The sequence below is a fragment of the Notechis scutatus genome, chromosome 7 (genome assembly GCF_049901735.1).
Source record: "Notechis scutatus isolate UNSWTSFEM ecotype Mainland chromosome 7, rNotScu1.2, whole genome shotgun sequence".
NCBI lineage: Eukaryota > Metazoa > Chordata > Lepidosauria > Squamata > Elapidae > Notechis > Notechis scutatus.
This window is the reverse complement of record NC_142015.1, coordinates 25,717,570-25,739,351: the sequence shown is the minus strand read 5'-3', so window position 1 is coordinate 25,739,351 and position 21,782 is coordinate 25,717,570. Positions and strand designations below refer to the sequence as shown.

The 21,782-nt window shown below is 44.1% G+C and overlaps 1 protein-coding gene across 1 annotated transcript; it reads left to right on the top strand.

The window, feature by feature from the left end:
* The first annotated feature begins 3,634 nt into the window (after window positions 1–3,634).
* On the top strand, window positions 3,635–18,028 carry POU2AF1 (POU class 2 homeobox associating factor 1). The gene is made up of 5 exons (XM_026687980.2): window positions 3,635–3,810; window positions 12,184–12,314; window positions 13,169–13,211; window positions 13,335–13,606; window positions 17,179–18,028. Exons 1-5 carry the CDS (start codon window positions 3,795–3,797, stop codon window positions 17,488–17,490), a joined length of 774 nt encoding a protein of 257 aa, XP_026543765.1. The 5' UTR covers window positions 3,635–3,794; the 3' UTR covers window positions 17,491–18,028.
* Window positions 18,029–21,782: the final 3,754 nt, after the last annotated feature.

Sequence of the window (21,782 nt, the reverse complement as noted above, 5' to 3'; positions counted from 1 at the left end):
CAACTCCCAGAATTCCTCAGCCAGCTGAGGAATTCTGGGAGTTGAAGTCCCCAAGTCTTAAAGTGGCCAAGGTTGGACACCCCTGCTCTAGAGCTTTAGATGGAGTGTGCTGTGGGGCATTCGTGGACTTTGATATCTACTCTGACTTGCCAATAAGAAGGTCTTCAAAGGGAGAATGGCCAACTTGGAGGCCACAGATGCAACTCCGATGTCTTTTTCCCCCCAAAGACCTCAATAATCTGAAGCCTCATCTATTTTTCTCTGCTCCAAACTCTTTTTCTTTGTAATCTTGCAGTCAAATCTCAGGCTTGAGAAGAACGTGGTCACCAAGAATTCAGGAGGGCTTCCAACATTTATCAGGGATAGGATGGAGGCACGTCTGCTCAGGTCTTTTCCTCCATCTTGACCCCTTTGCAAGACAGAAGCCCACCCTCACATTTCCCCCCAGGAATTTATCTTCCCCCTCTCTTATTTGCTGCTCCTTCTTTGTGGAAGGCTGTTCGTTTCTAAGGAGGAGTCGGAGATAACATTCTTTTGGGGGAAAAAAGAAGAAAAAAAGAAATTGCCCGTGTCGCGGAAACAAAGCCAGAAATCTGGCTTCTGCAGAAACATGTTCAGAAAGAAAGTCTTGCGCTGTAATGGATGAGAAATAAAGGTTGAAGAAGACAAAAAAAAAAATAATCCTTAGGAACTTCCTTAATTAGCCTGGACCACAAATTTATGTCTGTGGAGCAGGCCATGAATGACCAAAGACCAGAAGATATGGACCAGTTCTCATCAGTCTTAGCTAGCAAGTAAGTAATTTATAATGCTTTGGTAAGGCCACACTTGGAATACTGCATCCAGTTTGGGTCACTATGATGTAAAAAGGATGTTGAGACTCTAGAAAGAGTGCAGAGAAGAGCAACAAAGAGGATTAGGGGACTGGAGGCTAAAACATAAAGAACGGTTGCAGGAACTGGGTATGTCTAGTTTAACGGAAAGAAGGACCAGGGATGACATGATAGCAGCGTTCCAATATTTGAGGGGCTGCCACAAAGAAGAGAGGGTCAAATTATTCTCCAAAGCACTTGAAGGCAGGACAAGAAGCAACAGATGGAAACTCATCAAAGAGAGAAGCAACCTAGAACTAAGGAGGAATTTCCTGACAGCGAGCACAATTAATCAGTAGAACAACTTGCCTGTAAAAGTTATGGGTGCTGTTAACACTGGAGTTTTTTAAGAAGAGATTGGACAATCACTTGTCTGAAATGATATAGGGTTTTCTGCCTAAGCTGGGGGTTGGACTAGAAGACCTTCAAGGTCCCCTCCACCTCTCTTATTCTATTCTATAAAGTGTAAGAGTTGAAACCCAAAACGGGTGTTGGGTGTCCTTGCAACTCCCAAGGAGACATACAAGAAAGAAAATATTTCATCCTAGAGCGGAATACAACAAAGAATGGCAGCCAACAATTGGGTATGTACACAGGTAGTCCTCCATTTCCGTTAGTAACCAGTTGGAGCTGCCTACAAGCGGTCCTCATGCTTAGGATTGTCATGACATATCTACAGTTATGTGATTAAAATGTGGGTATTTGGCAACTAGCATTTGATGACACGTGTCCTGGGCTCATGTGTGACAAGGAAGGTCAATGGAGGAAGCCCAATTTACTTCCCAACCTTGTGATTGACTCAACAACTGAAGAGATTTGTGTCAGGGTTCCAGAAAAAACGAACTCCAATTAAAAACTCCGAAACAGGCATTTTCTCAAAGTTTCCTTATATTCTGGCACATCTGGGAAAACCTAAATCAGAAAGTTCCGGGTTTTCCTCCAATAAGTAAACATTACAAACCCACCCTCCCTGCCCCCATCACCATCCATCCCATCTTGAGACATCCCTTCAACCACTCCTCATCCAGGTGCAGAGATAACATGACCTTGACTTAGAAGAAAAATGCTATTATGTTGAACCTTATGCACTCCATGAAATCTCCCCTCCCAGTTTCCCAAGCTCAAGAATGTGGCAGTGTGGAAGCTTCTGGTCTAATATGGCTTCCAAAGCTGACAATTTGTTTAAAAACAGTGGCCAAAAAAAGTCATGAACCTGGATGCAACTCATTTAATAATCACCTCACTTAGCAATGGAAATTCTGTTTCCAATTGTCATCCTAGGTTGATTACCTATTTGTATACGTGTCTCTCTGTCTGTCTATCTGTCTGTATGTATATTATAATGCTGATATATTGTGAATCACCACTTCCTGAGTCCATACCACACGGCAAGTGATACACCATGTTTACAAAATTTGCACAAAGTTGGAGGGTTCCAAGGGGAATACAACGGATGAAAAACAGACTCGACAGATTCTTAACTTGAGCATCAAGTGCCAGATGAAGAAAACCACGCAGGCTGGTGGCATCTCAAAGGTCTACCTCGGCCACTCTGGATGTCAAAGGCTAAATCCTTCAATTTAGAGTTCTTCTTAATTCAACCTTCTGCCTTTACACAACATCCACATCCACTCCATCTTTCTATGTGCCAAAATATTATTTTGCTGAAACCACGACTAACCCAGAGCTTTCAGCCTCCTTCTTTGGAAATGTCATCTCACACACTAAGAGACCTGAAAGAAGCGGCTTTCTTTCTCTCTCTCTCTCTCTTTTTGGCACCCAACGAAGCATGAAGCACATCCAGGTGTTTCCTCTCCAGGGCTGAGATGATGACCCCAAGGGAATTGAGAATCTTCTGCAGAAGCAAAAAAAAAAAAAAAGACAGACAGATGGATAGACAGACAGCCCTGTTTCCCCACCCCCAAACCCGAGGACTCAGTCGCCAGCCAGCTCTGCAGTTTTGAAATGGTGGGGCATCTCAATCCTTTGCTGTGAATTAAAAAATAACGCATTTTAGGTCAAGGGACAAAGTTTCTCTCTAGGACAAAAATGTGACCTTTTGACTAACGAGCAAAGTGAGATTTCCATTTGCCCAGAAGGAAAAAATGGCGTGCTATAAATCCAAGGGAATAAATCCCTTTTGGATTATAATTGGTGCCTGTTTGAAGAGGCTGTTTCATAGCCAGAGCGAGATTTAGGAGTGGGCCCATGGATTCTGTGGAGTTTCACTGGCGCAACTCTTTCTGTCAGAAGATGGCTTCTGATTCATTTGGTTTGGTCTTATCTTCTCTAACTGGCCCCAACTCTGAGAAATTATTTCTCTGGCTGATCTTTAGTGTAGATCAGGAGTCCCCCAAACTTGTCAACTTTAAGACTAGTGGACTTCAACTCCCAGGATTCTCTGCTGGCTGGAGAATTCTGGGAGTTGAAGTCCACAAGTCTTAAAGTTGACAAGTTTGGAGACCTCTGGTGTAGATCCTAAATTCAGTACATAAATTTTGATACGTAAAACACATGTTTTGTTTTCTATGACCCAGATGTACATCTCAGGGCAATCCCAGCCTAAGATTCAGAACAACCTTCTCGATTGGGTCTTCTGAAATACCATCGCTACCACCCTCCTCCTCCTCCTCCTCGTCCTTGTCCTCCTCTTCCTCCTCCTCCCTCAGATAGGACCATGTTTTACACTACAGCATCCTCCACATCAAATAGCACAGAATGAAAGAGAGGGAGGGGAAAAAAAACTCTGTGGTTAGAGGATGTGACAACGTCACACCCCACAGCAGAAACCTGGTCTTTTTTTTAAAAAAAATCTGAAACAGGCATGCTGACAGGCTGATATCACATAAAAGAACTACCCCCCAACCCCCCCACAACAACAGATCAAGAAGGACCAGAGGGGGATTCCATCCTGCCACAGACATGCACTGGCAAAAATGTGAGTTGTGAAGTCTTCTCCTTCTTCTTTCTTCTTCTTTTTGTAACTTGAGCAAATGCCACAGAAGCTGTTGGCTGCTGAATGGTAGAACTATAGCAAAGAGATGCTGCTTGTTTTCCAAAACGCTTTCCATGTTTACGGCACTGATGCTCCTGTAGGGTAGGTAGACCGTGAGTGTCTTCCACAAGTGGAGAAGGTAAGGATGAGAAGGTGTGGCTGGCCGAAGATCAGGAGGAGCAGGAGATCCAAAGCAGGAGAACCTCACCACGAGGTGGTCTAAATCTTGCACCAACCCAGCTGGAATTTATAAAGGAGATTATCTGTAGCGTTCAGTTCTCATCGACAAGAAAAGGGGAGATGGGCGAGACCAGAGGAGTAAAATCAAAGGCCCATTTTGCAGACAGACAGGGATGAAAGAAATTCAACCGCAAGATTTATACCTTGCACGGAGGCTTATAAATTTCCCATTTATATAATAACAGCTTGGGCTTTCCCCCTCCTCATGCTTCTGAGAGAGTTAGTCACTGTAGCAAAAGTGTCATGGAACAATTCACAATTGAAGCATTAAAAAGAAAAAAAAACCAAGAAAATGCTCGTGTGATGCTCAGTGCAAACACATTTTCCATTTTGGATGAGGCCCCTTGCTTTTTTAAAAAATGTGAAATAATAAGGAAACAGGGAACGAGTTCTCCCCGATGGAGATAGTAAACCCAAATACATAAAACTATTTAGACAAGAAAAGAAAATAGTCACTGCGGGCAAACCTTTTAAGGACTTTTCTTTATTCCCAACCAGCCCAAAGCTAACAGAGTTATCCTCACAGATCTTCAAGGGGATTCCTCTGAAATAATTTGCATAGACCTGGAACTCTAGTGTTCTTCTAGCTGTCATGCACAGTATATAGTAATTACAAATTAACTAACCCGATTCAAGAAAAAAGTACATTCGCTAATAGCAAATGAAAAAAAGTCAAATGTACTTTTAAAGGCCTGGCTCGTGGTCACTCATACCTTGGTCATCTCCTGTCTGAATTACCGCAGTATGCTTTACCTGGGGCTGCCCTTGAAAACCACCTGGGAATTTTAATTGGTCCAGAATGCCCCAGCGAAACAGTAATGGGAACTTCTAGATTTGTCAGTATAACTTCTCTGTCATTCAAGGTGCTTTGGGTACCAATTTCCTTCCAGGTGCAATTCAAGGTGTTGGTCATTTACCTGCAGGATTTAAGGAAATCTAGCTGTCCTCCCAGGCCCAATAGAGTGCACACACTCCTTCTCCTTTCCCTTAAATATTGCCATCTTATGTGAGCCTTCTCCGTGGCAGACCCTGCCCTTGTGAACTCCCTACCACATGAAATTTGGCAGGCCTCCCCCTCTCCTAGACTTCAGTAAAGGTCTGAAGATGTGGTTCTCAGCCCCCAAGTGCTGGAAGATTAGTAAATAAGGAAGACAAATGAACAAATAAAAATCAGACAAGAATATTCACTTGGTGCCAAGTCTTTGCTGTTTTTAACGTTTTATTGTATTTAGGTTTCTTGTTTTAATACAATTTTGTATGCCTTTTTAACTTTGGATTGGAAGCTGCCCTGAGCTGGTTTTGAGATGAGTGGCCATATAAATGTTTAAATAAAATAAAATAAATATAAAGCGAACACACTATAACAGCCGTTAAGTAAACCGCGGCAATATCAAAACTATAATTTCGACATGAGTTTATTTGAAAGTCACTATAACGTGAGCAGAAATTCGAAGAATTGTCCTGTTTGAGATATCAGGAATTAATAGTCCAGATGGAAAAGCAGATATTCTTCATCTGAAATCAGACAAATTTCAACCATTGTTTCTTTTTTCTTTTTAATATTTTTTTTATTTTTAATTACATCCGTATTGTGTGTGAACAGAGTTGGTTCCGGGTATCATTCATATTTATCCAATTCAACATAACAGTATTAATAATCTCTTATCACATTTATCCATTTTAAGTAATCCTCATTATATTATTCAAACATACATAGGCAAAAAATGTCTAACTCCTCATCTTTATCTCTGTCTTCTTGGTCAATCTAAACATTTCTCTATCGTACCTGAACAAATTTGACTAAGTATCCTTCATATTAATCAAATTCATGGTAACATTGTAAATAATCTCTATCACATTTATCAAATTTATATGACTCTTCTTTGAATATTTAAACATACATCAACAAAAAATGCCTAACCTCATCTTTATCTCTATCTTCATCTCTATCTTTCCTGTTCAATCTAAACATTCTATATTATATATAAACAAATTTAACTATGAATCGTTCATATTAATCCAGTACACACTAACATTATTGATAATCTCTATCCCATTAATCAAATTTATATAATTTTCACTATGTTATTTAAATGTACATAAAACCATTGTTTCTGAATAGTTGCTAGTTTCAGAGCTTCAAAAAACAGGACAGCAGACAATAGATTTAAACAGAAAGCAGAATAATCTCCAAACATAAGCTATTAAAAAATATGTTGCTTGGAGCTTCTCTGGAAATTTAACTTTGCCCTGGAATGCAATAATTGTAAACAGATAGATTTTATAACTCTGATTACTGGTTGAATGGAAAAAAAACACTGAGCAAGGACTATTTACATGAAAAAATAAAGTAATTTTTAATGCAAAAAAACAACAATGGGACAGCAATATGTGAATTACCAGTTCCAAATGTGGAAAAAAATCTTCAAATTGCATAGCTTGCTGGGTCAAGTTTGACAAGCCTACAATACTTTTGGTGAGAAATGAACTCTACCAATAAATAGGACAAAGTCTTAATCCTTGATGACTATTTATAGAATGGCTTGATTCAGACATTACACGAAGCACCATGCTGATTAACTTTTGCTTAACTTAGGTGGGGAATCTGGTTACTCTGGTTCGCTGTGATTGATGACTTAGTTCTGGGACTTAGCTGAGGAACGTTGCTTTGGCAAACTATGGTTTGAGGGAAGCTGTGGAACAACTAGAGTTGAGCATTTTTTTAAATGTCAGCCACGTAAAAATGATTTGCTTATTCAAATCCAGTTGCATTTAGTGGATCTTCCTCTCAAGCAAATGGTAAAATGTTGCTACCTTAAGCACGTGATGAACATCAGAAGATGATGTTACCTAGTTGGCTAATGAAACATCTGCATGAAAACAACCAAGCCCAGAGAGCACCAAAGATAAGGATACATTTGGAAATCCTTAACTAGATGGGTCATCTTTAATCATTCTCTTCACTGCTTTCTTGGGGCTTTCTTTTCTGGCATGGATTTCATATACTCCCCACCTGGATTGTGGTGCAACCTACATCCATGCCATGGGAGGCAGGGGCAATGTGCTCCCCCTGGAGCATTCAAGGAAATATCCATCGTCCTACCTGCCATAGGACAGGGGGTGCTATAAGGGTGAATCCAATCGGAAAGAACCACATGTCAATGTCTAGGCAGATTCTCAGGTCATCCAGGTCCTCATTGTCCCGAAGATGTTTTTTCCAAAGGCAACTAGACTTCATTTTTCCAGTTCTGTTTCTCAGAACCGAAGAAGCTTCTTGGATGAGAAGCGAAACCTCATCAAGGGAAAACGAAGTCCAGTTGCCTTTTGCAAAAGCACCTTTAGGACAACCCCTAGTCAAGTTGGCATTCTGGTACCAGCAAGATCTTCAGATGCAGCATTATTGGAGAAGACTGCCTGGCTCCAAGTTGTACTCAAAGACTTTGGAGAGGCATTGATTTGTTAGTTGGAGGATAGTAATTTGGAGTGGGCAAATTAAACTGGTGCAGAGAAATTCAAGGCCTCGATTCTCGGGGCGTTTTCATGCTCAGCCTGTGCCTCCGAAGCCTTTTGCTAGCAGATCAGGGGGAAGGCTTTAGATACAGATACAGATTAAGGCTCAGGACCCAGGTCTGAAAAACAGAAATGGTGATACTGAAAGATGAAACAGTAAGGTGGCCAGCCATGCCCATCTCCGTTCAGGCACAGCCGCCTTGGAGGACATCAAAACCCCACAAAACCCCCCATGGGGATAGATGAGTTAACTGAAACTTTGCACACCAGCTGCTCACCGATGACAAGGCGAGCAGGATTTTCAAAACTTGTTTTTTTAAAAAAATAAAATAAAATAAAATAACCTCATCGGTCTGAACGTGGGTTACCAAGCCAAAGGAGAACTTCACAAGAACGTGGCCAGGTCAGCTTGGCATTGCCAAGTTCACACCTTTGTACTTATCCATTTGCTTTCAGAAAGCAAAGAATCTTTTTTTTCCCAGAGAAAGCCAGAGCTGTGTCGATTTCTCAATGGAGCCCTGTGGGTGCCCTCCTGTGAACACGACAGGACAAGCTCAGAGATGTGCAATATTGACACTGCCAGGGCATCTGGACAGGGTGTCAAATTGAGGGCCTTGAGCTCACTAATGAGGTGATAGGGCAATTGACAGGCAAATAAACAAACCAATCTTTGACTGGTTGACTTAGCTCTAAGTTGGCAACACCAATGCTGTGGGGAAGGAGGTGTTTCCCACAGATTCAGCCTGTTACCCAATGTCATACTTGCCAAATAGGGAGAAGGTCTAGAGAGGTCAGAGAGAGATTCGTTTCCCATGGCTCCTTCTAAGATGGAGCTTTGGAAATGTCCTGTTCTCCTTAACTTCCTATCCCAGATCTTTGGGATGGGTGTTCAAGGCAATCAACTCTCAACAGTGACTAGCTGTGACAGCAAAACAGAAGTTTGGGTTTCAGGTTGTAGAACCTCTAGATTCAGGGGCAGTGGGGAGAGAAGCAATGGCAAACAGCTTGGATTTCAAGCCATGCAGGTGATTTGCTAGGAAACATAGCTGGAAGTAGGATGCTGGATTGGAGAGACCTTAGTGTGGAATCAGCATCCACTGGATGGATCTAATATGGATGTTCTCCAGATGTTCTTCAAAGCAGCTTCCAAGTAGGTCCAAGATGAGAGCATTTTCCTTCCTGATGTTGCACGCATTTCTCTTTATTGGCCTCCTCGCGTTTATGCTATCAAGTCTTCTCTTCAAATTAGCCCTAACCATAACTACTCCACCTTTCCAGTTTGGCTCTGAAAAAGGAAGGAAGAAGTGATAAGCTGGTCAACAGCTGTTTCCTCCAACTACTCGCCATCAAAAATTCGCTATTTTCTAGTTCACTCAAGCTTTTCTTCCTGATACTTTGCTCTAATGTTTGCCTGTTCCCTGTCACATTCACCTCCAGCTTCTCTGGCTTGGTCTGGAGTTCTGGTTTCTAGACCTGAGTTCTGGTTTCTAGACCTTGGACCTCCTCCTGCTATTTTCCATTTATCTCCTCCTATGATCCTATGGCTCCTTGCTTGTTTACTCCACTTCTCTGGGCCAAATTTCTTTTATCAAATATCTGAATAATGTCTCAAATACATCTTGTAAACACGATTAACATGATTTAATCATTTTGCTCCTGGCAATGATTGGGCCTTAACATCATGCCCATGCTGAGTTGAGTTGGATTTTTAGAGGCTTCCTTGAATAGCAATGCCATTTTCTTGAAAACAATCCTATAGTAATTTGCTCTTTTTCTTCAGAAATTCTGAGAGCCCTCCAATCTCCTGACTCCAATCTCCTCCCTTCCAACTTTTTAACATTTCCACCTGGCATTGTCCACTCCCTAAACTGGGGTCAGAAAGTGACATTAAGCCATAAACTAACTCATTTGGCCTTGGGCTAACCATGATGAAGAACTAAGTGAATTATTATTTTTATTTTCAATATACAGTGGTTCAACAAACCATGGTTTTGCATATTTTATGAATCCAACTAGTATTTACCAACCTCTGAACCTTGGGTAGCATCATAGGCCTTGTATGTTTCTGTGCTTATCAGAGGCATCCACAATACATGGTCAATATAGGCGAAGAGTGATGTCAAGATTGGAGTCCACCAAACCATGTTGTTCTTCAATAGTTCTGGACAAATCAAGTCAGCTATGAGGATTTTCCTCCTCCTAAGTTGACCAATAAGGGACTTAATTTCAGACAAGATACTGGGAGACATTCAGGTAAGTCCTCCCATTTTTTTCCACTGATATTCTCAGTGGAGGGATCTTCATACATCCTCTGAAAATGTAACTTCAAGGTTTCAAGAGTTATGGTCAACTTAGGTGGTGTCTCTGATGGGGCAATTGAAGCACCATTTGCTTTTTATGGGCAATGGACTATCACAGATACCTCCCTGACTTGTTTGATGGAACTATGTGGATAATCTGGGTGCTTATATGAAGTCCTGAGGGACACAAGTATCTTGGTTCCAAACTAGATATGAGCCTCTGACCTATAGAATGTTGCTTCAGTCCATTGGAAAAGGAGCTTTGGATGATATCTCTGCTTTGATCTTCTTGAAGGGAAGACAAATTGCAGTGAGGACTTCTTCCTTGCAAGTAACTAGTAGCTATGCCTGAATTAAAAATGGGCAGGACTTCGGATAGTGCGTTTAGATCATCATCCATAACTCCCCCCCCCCCCAAAAAAAATCTTCCCAGTTTGAAGGTGTTTCCATCAGCACTCTATAATTCCTAGGTGCCTCTGGGAAGAAGGATAGATGGCTCACCTAGTTGTGAAAAGCTATCATTTTGAAATGTCCCAACACCTCTTTTAAGAACAATTTCCTGAATACGTTGGCTCCATGGGCAAATTTAAGAAACCTTGCTTATGTATTTTTTTAAAAAAAAAATATGGGCAATGCACATGAAACATTTTTCGCAATTCCTTTTTAATTTGTTTTTTTATTATTTTAGTTGTGAGCCAAGATCTCCAACTGGCTGGCTCTCGGCTTAAGTTTTACGATAGTTATTCTTTGCGAGTGTGTGTGTTTGTGTGTGCGCGCTTGTTTCTTTATCAAGCAAACGTTTGCTTTTCAAGGGCTTCTGCAAACAGGAAAAAGATTTCCATTGTGGCTTCTCAAAAGCTTATTATTTTAATGTTATTGTGTGCAATTATATTGGAGAACCAAGGGGGGAGGGAGGGGGGAGAAGAAAAGAAACACAACTGTTTGCTTTTATTTGCACAGCAAAAATTAAAATGAAATAAAAATGATAGGTTCTCACCTGCCCAAGTCTTGGGTGTAAAGTCCAAACTTTGAGCCTCAAACAGAGTCAGCCGTGCAAAACCTCTTATGATGACAGTTGCTTTTTTCCAAAGGGAAGTTGGCTTGAGGAGCAATGGTTGAGATTGGTGTGAAATAAGTCCCTTTTAAAAACAATTTAGAAGAAGCTTAGAGATGTCAGTGGAAAGTTGGCAGAGTTTTTGTAAAAGGACGGCTGCCAACTCCAGGGTCTCTGCTGCTTGGGAAGTTGTGGACTGTGGGGTCCTTGGTGCTCTCTGAGCTTGTTTTCTTGCAGATGTTTCATTACCCAACTAGGTTACATCATCAATGCTAGAAGGGAGGAGGGTTTGTGGAGAGGAGGAGGAGAAGGAGAAGGAGGGAGAGGAAGAGGAGGAAGATTCTGAGCCTGGTTATTTTCTTGCAGACATTTCATTACCCGACTAGGTAACATCATCAGTGCTAGAAGGGAGCATTTGTGGAAAGGAGGAGGAGGAGGAGGAGGAGGAGGAGGAGGAGGAGGAGGAGGAGGAGGAGGAGGAGGAGGAGGAGGAGGAGGAGGAGGAGGAGGAAGATTCTGTGCTTGGTTGTTTTCTTGCAGACATTTCATTACCCAATTAGGTAACATCATCAGTGCTGTGGAATGGATTAGTCAATAAATTAAATCATGGACACTCTCTGATTTTAAAGATAGAGAGCTGGCTCAAGTAACTTGGCTTCATGTCTATACATTTACATCATCTAGGAATGCCATGAAAATGACCCCATGGCTGGTATAATACCACATTCCTCATCACTGGAAAGTTGTCCAAAGATTTAAGGATGGTTTTTAAAACATTTACAGCCAGATAATTATTTATAGCTTGTTTTTTTTTTATTTTGAAAAAAACACAGAATTAGCCTTTCCCCATCACCAGCCTGGAAAGCCTTGTTTGCACTATAATTCCCAGGAGGTTATTTATTGATTTATTTATTCAATTTCTACAGCCACCTGTCTCTCACAAGGGGCCCAATTAAAGCAATTAAAAACACAATAAAAAAAATAATAAAAATTCCCAGAGGGTGCCCTGGGAAGACGCCAGCATTGCAAACAATCACACTGTTCTTTGGTTCCGTGTTTTTCAAATGTGGCACAAGGGGTGGACAGTTGGCTGGGGAATTCTGGGAGTTGAAGTCCACCCCTCTTGCAGTTGCCAGGTTTGCAAAATGCTGATCGACATGAAGCCTCTTTGTAGCACTAAAGAGGGAACTAACGCTGACAACATTTTTCCAGCTTCTGCAGGTGAGCAGCCTCTGCCATCCCGCCCATACCAAGGGGTCCGGGTTAAAGAGCCGGTGAAGGAGTTGCTGAAGAGGAAACGGGTCAGCGCTCAAAATGCCAAAGTTGCTCCTGAAAGCATGGCGGTAAGAAACAGCTGGGCAGAAGGGTGGGCATCTTTCTATCTACTGCTTCATCCTTGCCCTTCCACGATCACTCCTGGGGCCGGATCCCTCAGGCGTGTCACAAGCCACTTCCGTTGGAACAGTGTCTCTTAAGCTTGTCAACTTTTACATGGGTGGACTTCAACTCCCAGAATTCCCCAACTACCATGCTTTAAGATGGGTGGAGTTCAATTCCCAGAATCCCCTAACAGCCACGGTTTAAGATGTGTGGACTTCAACTCCCAGAATCCCCAACCACCATGGTTTAAGATGGGTGGAGTTCAATTCCCAGAATCCCCTAACAGCCACGGTTTAAGATGTGTGGACTTCAACTCCCAGAATCCCCCAACCACCACGCTTCAAGATGGGTGGACTTCAACTCCCAGAATCCCCCAACCACCACGCTTCAAGATGGGTGGACTTCAACTCCCAGAACAGCCATAGTTTAAGATCTATGGACTTCAACTTCCAGAATCCCCCAGCCAGTTGTCTGGGGAACTCTGGGAATTGAAGTCCACACAGCTTCAAATGACCAATTTTGAAAAAAAGCACTGCTTTTAGAACGATGAGCTACACCCTCTGGCCTTAAATGCCTCTGACATTAGAACCAGATGTAGCCACATCAGTAACAGTGATGAAAACTGATTGTGGGCCAGGGTGTGAACATTTGAGAGTTTTCCACCCTCCTCAGACGCATTTCTTTCCTTCTGGCTCTTCAGTCTCAACACGGAGTTGTTGTTTGAGCATTACCGATAGTTTCCTAGTCGGCCTTTGAGTAATTCTTCTTCTTGTGGTTTATCGCTCTTAAATAATATCAACCTCTAATTTTCCTATAGGTGTTTTTCCCCCATCAGTCGCTTCCATCTTACTCACCCACTGGTAAGAATTTCAGAATTTTTTTGGGTGGGTGGGGGGCTTTTCCTCCTCCCCAAAAGCACACTTTTCCTCGTTCTCCATCTTCGGTCCAGCTTCACCTTCTTCCCTTTCTCTCTTTCCGTGAAGGACAAGTTTACTCTGAGACAGATTTGGTCACCTCTTCACTGCCCCTGATGGAGGAAGGAGCTCTTTATTCGGGGTGGTTGACTCAACCTCCCCCGGGCACTTTGCAACCCCTGACCCAGTGGACCACCTCCCCGGATTACGTGTCTCACGAAGCGGTCAGCTGTCCTTACACGGCTGACATGTTTGTTCAGCCGGTCTGCCCCAGTTACACACTGGTGGGGACATCCTCGGTGCTGACCTACACCTCCCAGCCATTGATCACAAACTTCGCGGTGAGTTTGAGATGGGGCCCAACCATGTGATTGTTGGCTTTTTGTCTCGACTGTAGGGTGGGAGGCAGAGTGGAAATCTTCCAAAGGTTGTTAGATATTTCCCTTCTCTTGGAGTACCATGGATGTGGTAACCCAACCACAGAAGGTCTTCCATAGCAATAGCAACAGCACTTAGACTTATATACTGCTTCATAGTGCTTTACAGCCCTCTCTAAGTGATTTACAGAGTCAGCCTGTTGCCCCCAATAATCTGGGTCCTTATTTTACCGACCTCAGAAGGAGGGAAGGTTAAGTCAACCTTGACCTGGTCAGGATCGAACTCCTGGCAGTGGCAGAGTTAGCCTGCAATGCTGCATTCTAACCACCGCATCACCACAAACCTCCCTCCCTCCCTTCCTTCCTACTTAGTAATAGCACTTAGGCTTACATACCACTTTACAGAGCTCCACATCCTTCTTTAAGCAGTTTACAGAGTCAGCCTCTTGCCCCCAACAAGCTGGCTCCTCATTTTACCCACCTCAGAAAGATGGAAGGCTGAGTCAACCTTGAGCCAGTCAGGATCAAACTTCTGGCAGTTGGCAGAGTTAGCGACAGCAATAGCAGTAGCAGACTTATATATCGCTTCACAATGCTTCACAGCCTTCTCTCAGCGGTTTACAGAGTCAGCCTCTTGCCCCCAACAATCTGGGTCCTCATTTTACCCACCTCGGAAGGATGGAAGGCTGAGTCAACCTTGAGTTGGTCAGGATTGAACTGCTGACATGTATGCATTGCTTAAGAGGACGTGTTCAACATCAGCCTAGAACTAAGAAGAAGTTTCCTAATAGGGAGAACAAGTCACCAGTGGAACAACTTGCCTTCAGAAGTTATGGGCTTTCCATCACTGGAGGTTTTCAAGAAGAGATTGGACAGCCATTTGCCCAAAATAGGGTCTCCTGCTTGAGCTGGGGGGCTGGACTAAAAGACCTCCAGGGTCCCTTCCAACTCTGTTACTCCGTTATTGTGTTATTTGCAATTCAACTGTTCACAGGGTTTCCTCAAGACAATTTGCACATGGTCATTTCGCCTCTCTGCCTTAGTCAGTATTGCAATTAGGCCAAATACCAGCAAGGGGACTTCATTATTCCGGGGTGTGAAACACCCCTAGGAAATATGCAAGGAGCATTCTGCAAAGATTTGAGCAGCTGGTAAATATTTGACATCAAAATTCTCAGAGGACCCCGATGAGTGGGATGTTTTTGGATGCAAATTTTCTTAGCTTCAGACTGTAGCGCTCCCCCCCCCCCAGATGGGTGACCGAAGGAAGGGTGTTCAGGTGAGAAAGCAAAGCATCATTTCATGATTATTGTTTGCAGCACAGGAAAAAAATGTATACCTGAAAGAATGGGAAAGAGAAGTCACACCATTGTCAAGTTTCTGCCTTGGGTGGGCCTGAACAAAGAATTTCACGGTTCCAAATTCCCAGCTTGGGCATTAATTGTAATTAAAGACTGCCATAAATTGCATTGTTCTGTCTCGGGACTCAGAATATTGAGTATCACATATTTGAATACGTGCATGGAGAACCCAGGTGATATATTTCAAGTTTTCTCCTCGTGAATCACTGCGACAGTTACGCTGTATTTTGTAGCTGGATCTCAATGTGCAATTGGTTGCCCTTTCCTGTGATAGATTTCGGGGTGTTCAAAGTTAAAAGAAATCACACACCCCAAATAAAAGGGAGCTTAGCATCTGTGTTTTCTGGGGCTCCAGCCCATGGCCCCCACCCCTGGATGGGTTCTTCATTCATTTAGCAAATTTTGCCTCTGTATGGTTTGAAGAATGTTTTCTTGAACCCGCTGCCTGAAATCTAATATGGTAAGACCAGTGGTGGGATTCAAAATTGTTTACTACCAGTTCTGTGGCCGTGGCTTAGTGGGTGTGGATATACTGCAAAGTCCCCCTTCCCTCCCCACCCCACTAACCTGCTTTCCAGCTCCATTCTCCTGTGTAGGGCAACAAAAGAGACCCAGCCAATCAGCTGGGACTTGGGAGGAGGAGAATAGATGGGGGCGGGGCCAGTCAGAGGTGGTATTTGCTGCTTCTCCGAACTACTCATAATTTCCACTACCGGTTCTCTAGAATCGGTCAGAACCGGCTGAATTCCACCTCTGGGTAAGACTCACTGAAAGCAAGATGGACAGCATATAAAATTTAATAAACAAATAAATAAACACACTCCTATCTTTCCACCCTTCCTGAACATTGCAGGTCCTACTTTGTATTCAAATCCTCACGGACATTGGTGCATGGATAGCAAAGACCCTGGTTGGATCAGGGTTTGTTCCTAAGGGGGGAAAAAGCCTACATTTGTGGGTGACAGCCTACTGCAGGTAGTCCTTGACTTACAACGACAATTGGGGCCAGAATTTCCATCGCTAAGCAAGGCGGTTCTTAAGGGAGACTTGCCGATTTTACGAGCTTTTTTTGGCCGCCGTTATTAATCGATTCGCCCCTGTGATTAAGTGAATCCTACAGTCTTTAAGCGAATTTGGCTTCTCGCCCCATTGACTTCGCTTGTCGGAAGCTAGCTGGGAAAGTCACAAAGCTGATCACATGACCCGGGAAGGCTGCCATTTTAAGGACACACTGGTTGCTGAGTGGCTGGTTTTGGTCATGTGACCGTGGAAGATGCTGCAAAGGTTGTAAGTGCAAGGACTTCACAGAGTTGCTAAACAAATAGTTGTAAGTCGAGGGCCACCTTATAACAGTGGTCGCCAACCAGTGTGCCGGAGACCGCTGGTGGTCCATGAGAAAATCTTGGTGGTCTGCAGAGAAATGTCACCCCCAAAGCAATTAATCCAAGGCTGCGCCACCCACATGGCCCTCAGGAACACAAGGCTTGTGTCGCTTGCATTGCGAACAACACGAGGTAGTGAGGGGAGGAAGGAAAGGGCAGAGGGAGGGAACTTGCCCCACTCACCCCACATGCCTTGCCTGGCCACCAGGCTGCTTCTTTCTGCTTTTTTCTTCTTCTGCTTTTGGCTGCACACAAGGAAAGCAGCAAAAGTCTTTCTTTCTCTCCCCCAAACTCTGCCAGAAATGAGTCTTTGGGACCCTGCAAGGCCTCCTGCTCCAAGAGGCTGTGCCGGCATGACCAGTCTCACAAGGACTCATTTCTGGTGGAGTTTGGGGCAGAGAAAGAAAGACTTCTGTGGCTCCTGCTGCTTTCCTTGCATGAAGCCCAAAGTCTCTCCTCTCTCTTTCTCTCTCTCCCTGAGAACAGAGCTGGAGGCGGTATCCTGTGATCCCAAATAAAGAATGATCGATCGGTAGGAAAACGGGGTGGGGAATTTTCCTGCAGACTTTTTGGGGGATTTTCCCAGGGTCTCTGGTCCGTGGGTTTTAAAATGATGAGTTTGGTGGTCCCTGAGGTCCAAAAGGTTGGCGACTCCTTGTTATCCATCAGTTGGCCTTCTCCTGAGCTGCTGCACTGAGAGAGTCCACCATAGATGAAGAGTGAACTTGAACCTTCTTGGATCAGAGGCAGTTTCTGGGGAGAAAGACTGACCTGCTGTTTTTTGTCCCCCAAGGCTCGATCGGCCTCAAGCCCAGCTGTGGTGCCTCATCTGGATGCGATGGACCAGCAAGCCCCCCTGAGTTATTTCCCCTGGACTCAGCCGATCCCAACTTTACCGGCAACTTCCTTGCAATACCAGCCGGCTCCAATGGCCCTCTCTGCCCCCCAGTTTGTCCCCCTCCCCATTTCAGGAGCTGACCCACTCCCCCAAGTATTAGAAGACACCAGGAAGGAGATGGCACCTCTGACGCTGGAGAAACTTCTGCAGGGTGACACAAATGACACGTACGATTTAAACAACAGCCTGCCAGTTGAAGGACTCTGAACCTGGATGCTTCTTAGCCAAGAGAGATCCTCAAATTTCCATGGTTCCATTCCTCCTTTTTTCCTCTTCTTCCTTCCTTCTCTCTCTGCCTTTCACCGTCATTTCTAGGTGATCCTCAGCTTCTCTTGTTTTCTTTCCAAAGTTTCAGAAACTTGGGATGGAAACACCAGGATCTGTTTTGGAAAGGAAGCTGCTATTTTGAGTCTTTGCAACCAGAAATAGCATTTTTCCTCTTCCTCTTCCTCCTCCTCCTCCTTTTTGTCTTTCTTTCTTTCTTTCTTTCTTTCTTTCTTTCTTTCTTTCTTTCTTTCTTTCTTTCTTTCTTTCTTTCTTTCTTTCTTTCTTTCTTTCTTTCTTCTTCTTCTTCTTCTTCTTCTTCTTCTTCTTCTTCTTCTTCTTCTTCTTCTTCTTCTTCTTCTTCTTCTTCTTCTTCTTCTTCTTCCTTTGAATTTTTGATATGTAGTTTTCAGGACAGTAAGTAAGACATCAAAGGCCTTTTGTGTTTGTGTGTGGGTAAATATATTGAGTTACATAGAATGCATTGATTAAGATCCAATAAGTTTGGGTTTCTATTGTTATTGAAAATCTGGGCTGTCTTCTTCTTGGTGTTGAGGGAAATACAAGGGGGGAGGAGGAGGAGGAGGAGGAGGAGGAGGAGGAGGAGGAGAAAAGTATCATCCTCAGAAATGCCTGGTCTTGGCTGCCAAAGCTACTAGCTGCCCAGAAGCTTGCAAGCTTCGTCTAGCAACTCTCTACTCAGCTCTGCTCTCTTTCTCTGGCCAGGCCAGGTGTCCATTTCATGCAATCTTTTCCAATCTTCCCCCTCCTCCCCCACCCCCAAGTACTAGATTAGCATTTCTGGCTCCATACGTCCAGGCGGACAAGCCCAATCTTGGTGGCAGCTGGAAGGTGGGGGGTTGAGATATGGGCTTGCTGATAAGAACTATCACCCAACTCCAAAGAGGCCCTCACCAAGCCGAATGCTGCCGAAGAAAGAGACGCTTTCAGCAAAACATTGGCCAAGGCGATTGCTTCATTTCCGAAAAGCCTGTTGACATTCCAAGCATTCATTCTCTTCCTTTTTTTAAAAAAATTGTGTGTACAATGCGACAGTCTGGGTAGGAGCTGTGTTTGCAGGAGCCCAGAGCCAACCAGAGGAGAAATCGTGAAGAAAAGAAAGGCTTAAGATCCTTCCCACCCCCTCACTTTTTTTGGGGGGGGGGGGGAGGCAAAAGGGCTTGGATTTCTGCCCAGGCACACACAATTGGCGCTTTGATTGCAGGGAGAGTTTGAGTGGCGGGAAAGGAAGACCTGATTTGTCATTTGTCAGAGAAAGAAACACGATGTTGGAGGTGTGGACTTGCAACCGTTGGAGCCCTCCTGCAGAACCGGATCCGACTGAACCCATGTGGCTGGGCACCTGTAAGCAGGGGTGGGCTTCCAAAACGTTAGCAAAGGGCTTTCTGCCTGGTTGCATGGTGGGCGTGGCCTAGACAGCCTCCTGCACCACAACGGGGAGGGGTGCCATTTTTGCCCTCCCCGGGCTCCGGAGGCTCTTTGGAAGCCGGAAACGGGCCCATTTCCGTCCTTCCCGAACTTCCGGGAGGCCCGTTTTTCACCCTCGCTGAGCCTCCGTGCGCACCCTGCACATACCTGCATCCCAAACTGGCCATATGGAGACTCCTGGGAGGGGAGGGGCAGGGTGGGCGGGCCCAGCCAGGAGTGGGATTTGGGGGTTCTCCAAACTGCACAGAATCTTAGCTCCTGAACACCTGCGAGCCCCCAGCAGCCCTTCCCTTCCCATAATCCTGTTCAAGAGAAGAGTTGATTAGGGGGCTGGAGGAGGCTAAAATATATGAAGAACGGGTGCAGGAATCGGTCTAGTTTGATGAAAACAAGGACTTGGGGTGACATGATAGCAGTGTTCCAATATCTGAGGGGGTTCCCCAAAGGTCAACCTATTCTTCAAAGCACCTGAAGGCAGGAAGAAGAAGCAACGGATGGGAACGAATCAAGGAGAACTTGAACTACGGAGAAATTTCCTGACAGTTAGCACAATTAATCAGTGGAATTTAAAGAAGTTTGTTTCTATGATGGGTTGAACAACCACAGCAAAAAAAAAAAGTTTGCAAAACTGGGTGCCATTGAACCACTGCCTTGCTTTGCAATAGAAGTTGTGGTCCCAGTTGTGATTGTAAGTCAAGGACTACCTGTAGTAAAAGAGTATTTCCTAGAGAAGTTAGCAAGGGTCAACTACTACCACCTACCATTGTAGGTCAGCTAACCTATCCAGGGGTTCAACCGTGATACTGGCCATGGTTTTTAAAGATTTGCAGGCTTTCACATTTTTGCAAATAATTCCTGTTGAAGATAAGCCAACAGTCTTGCCTTTAACTCCTGGGTAAATATCAGCGTTAATCAGAGCAATTTTTTTTAAAAAAAAATCACTGGAGTTAAAAGTGTGTAAATATTTACTGTATTCCACTGAACTCAAAACTTCCAGTGGTTTTAAGTGGGAGAGAAGTGACTTGGGAAAGCAAAATATTTTTTTTTTGGGGGGGGGGGGAGAAATACCCTTACAGGTTCTCTTCACCTAAAGCCACATTTCGCAAGAGATAAACTTATAAAGATAGAAACGAAATCTCCCGTGGGCAAGGATTTCTTCATTTTTGGACAAGTTTGTCTTGCAAATCTGCCCGTTGACATTTGCAGCTAAAGGTTGACCTCGAGGTCTCAGGAATCTGTGTAGCTACCCCAGACCTTGCTTAATATCCAGGCTGGCAGGTATACATCATTCCCTCCAGAGATTTTTTTTTCTTCTGTCTCTCACGCACACACATTTTTCGAGTTATTTTTCTGAAGCCGATGCATGGGGTTATCACTCATCTGTTAAAACGCATCTGTCTGCCGCTGCTTCTGATTATCTTCCTGGCTTTCTGTTTGCACTGATAGAATCACCTGAAAATTGCGTTTTTGTCTCGTCTGGAGGCTCTGCAACACTCATTCCCCTACAAGGAAGATGCATCTTTTTGCTTTCCCCTTTCAAACAGAAGGATTGGGGTCATTTCTGAAGCCATAGTTGACCTTCAGAGTATACCCTTGGGCATTTTTTGTTCTGCAGGCACCAGAAAGGATGACCAGGAGGCCTGCAATGAGCTGTGTCCCCCGTGACACAGATGGGGGCTGGTTGACCCTTGGTATTCTCTCCCCAGTCTCAATCACAATAGAACTGGAAGGGACCTTGGAGGTCTTCTAGTCCAACCCCCTGCTCAAACAGAATATCATTTGAGACAAATGGCTCTCCAGTCTCTTCTCCAGTGATGGAGCACCCACAACTTCTGAAGGCAACTTCTGTCCCACTGTTTAATTGTCCTCACTGTTCGGAAGTTTCTCCCTGATTCCAGGTTGCTTCTCTCCTTGGTTAGTGTCCATCCATTGTTTCTTGTCCTGCCCTTTGCTGCTTTGGTAAATAAGTTGACCGCCTCCTCTTTTGGCAGCCCCTCAAATACTGGAATACATCACCTTTAAACAAATACTGGAATAAGCTTCTTAATGGAGTTTGCAAACCAGGAACCAAATCTCCACAAAGATGGACTCCCATGAAAGTTATGGCACACATGTTGCTGGGCAGGCTAGCTGGAGATGAAAGGAGCAAACCTTTTCATTTCACAAATGCTTCACAATTTTACTTTCATGGCCTTCAAGATACAATGTGGAATGGACATCAGACCCCGGTCTAGAGACCTGCGACTCCAAGGACTACAAATTCAAGGCTATATTTATTAAAAATGAAAACAGCTGAGGTCCTATCCTTCTCCATCCAGATCTGTTCAAATTCAAGGGTCAAGGGAAACAGGAAAGTTGAGATGGAAGAGTTTGGAAGCAAAACAAAAGGATACATGAGACCCTGTTGGGAGCCAGGTGGTCGTGACTGGCCGAAGAAGTTATGGTGCACCAGAGGTTCCTCAATTTTAACAATATCGCCGATCGCTATTGTGGGGAGCTTTCATTGGTTACCCGCTGATGTTCTTGGTAGGTTTCTGCCATCCTGAATGTACTCACCAAAGGTGGAAGGGTGACCTAAGCTTTACAATCAGGGGACAGGAGGAGCCATTGTAGAGGTCAACCTTTTCTATAGCCAGGAAGGACCTTCTCCATATTGGTAACCCCCAATATGACATCACTGCATTACTGATGGAATTTGGGGCTTTACAAGTCTTTCACCGGCTCTGAAGTAGGAGTCAGACTGGGGCTGGGTGCAGGCCAAGAAAAGGCTCATAAAGATTACCTGT

Bases quoted from the DNA above. Each gene is read 5' to 3' on its own strand.
- POU2AF1 (XM_026687980.2), top strand. The intron at 12,315-13,168 runs GTAAGAAACAGC...ATTTTCCTATAG, and splicing joins TTGCTCCTGAAAGCATGGCG to GTGTTTTTCCCCCATCAGTC. The intron at 13,607-17,178 runs GTGAGTTTGAGA...TTGTCCCCCAAG, and splicing joins CATTGATCACAAACTTCGCG to GCTCGATCGGCCTCAAGCCC.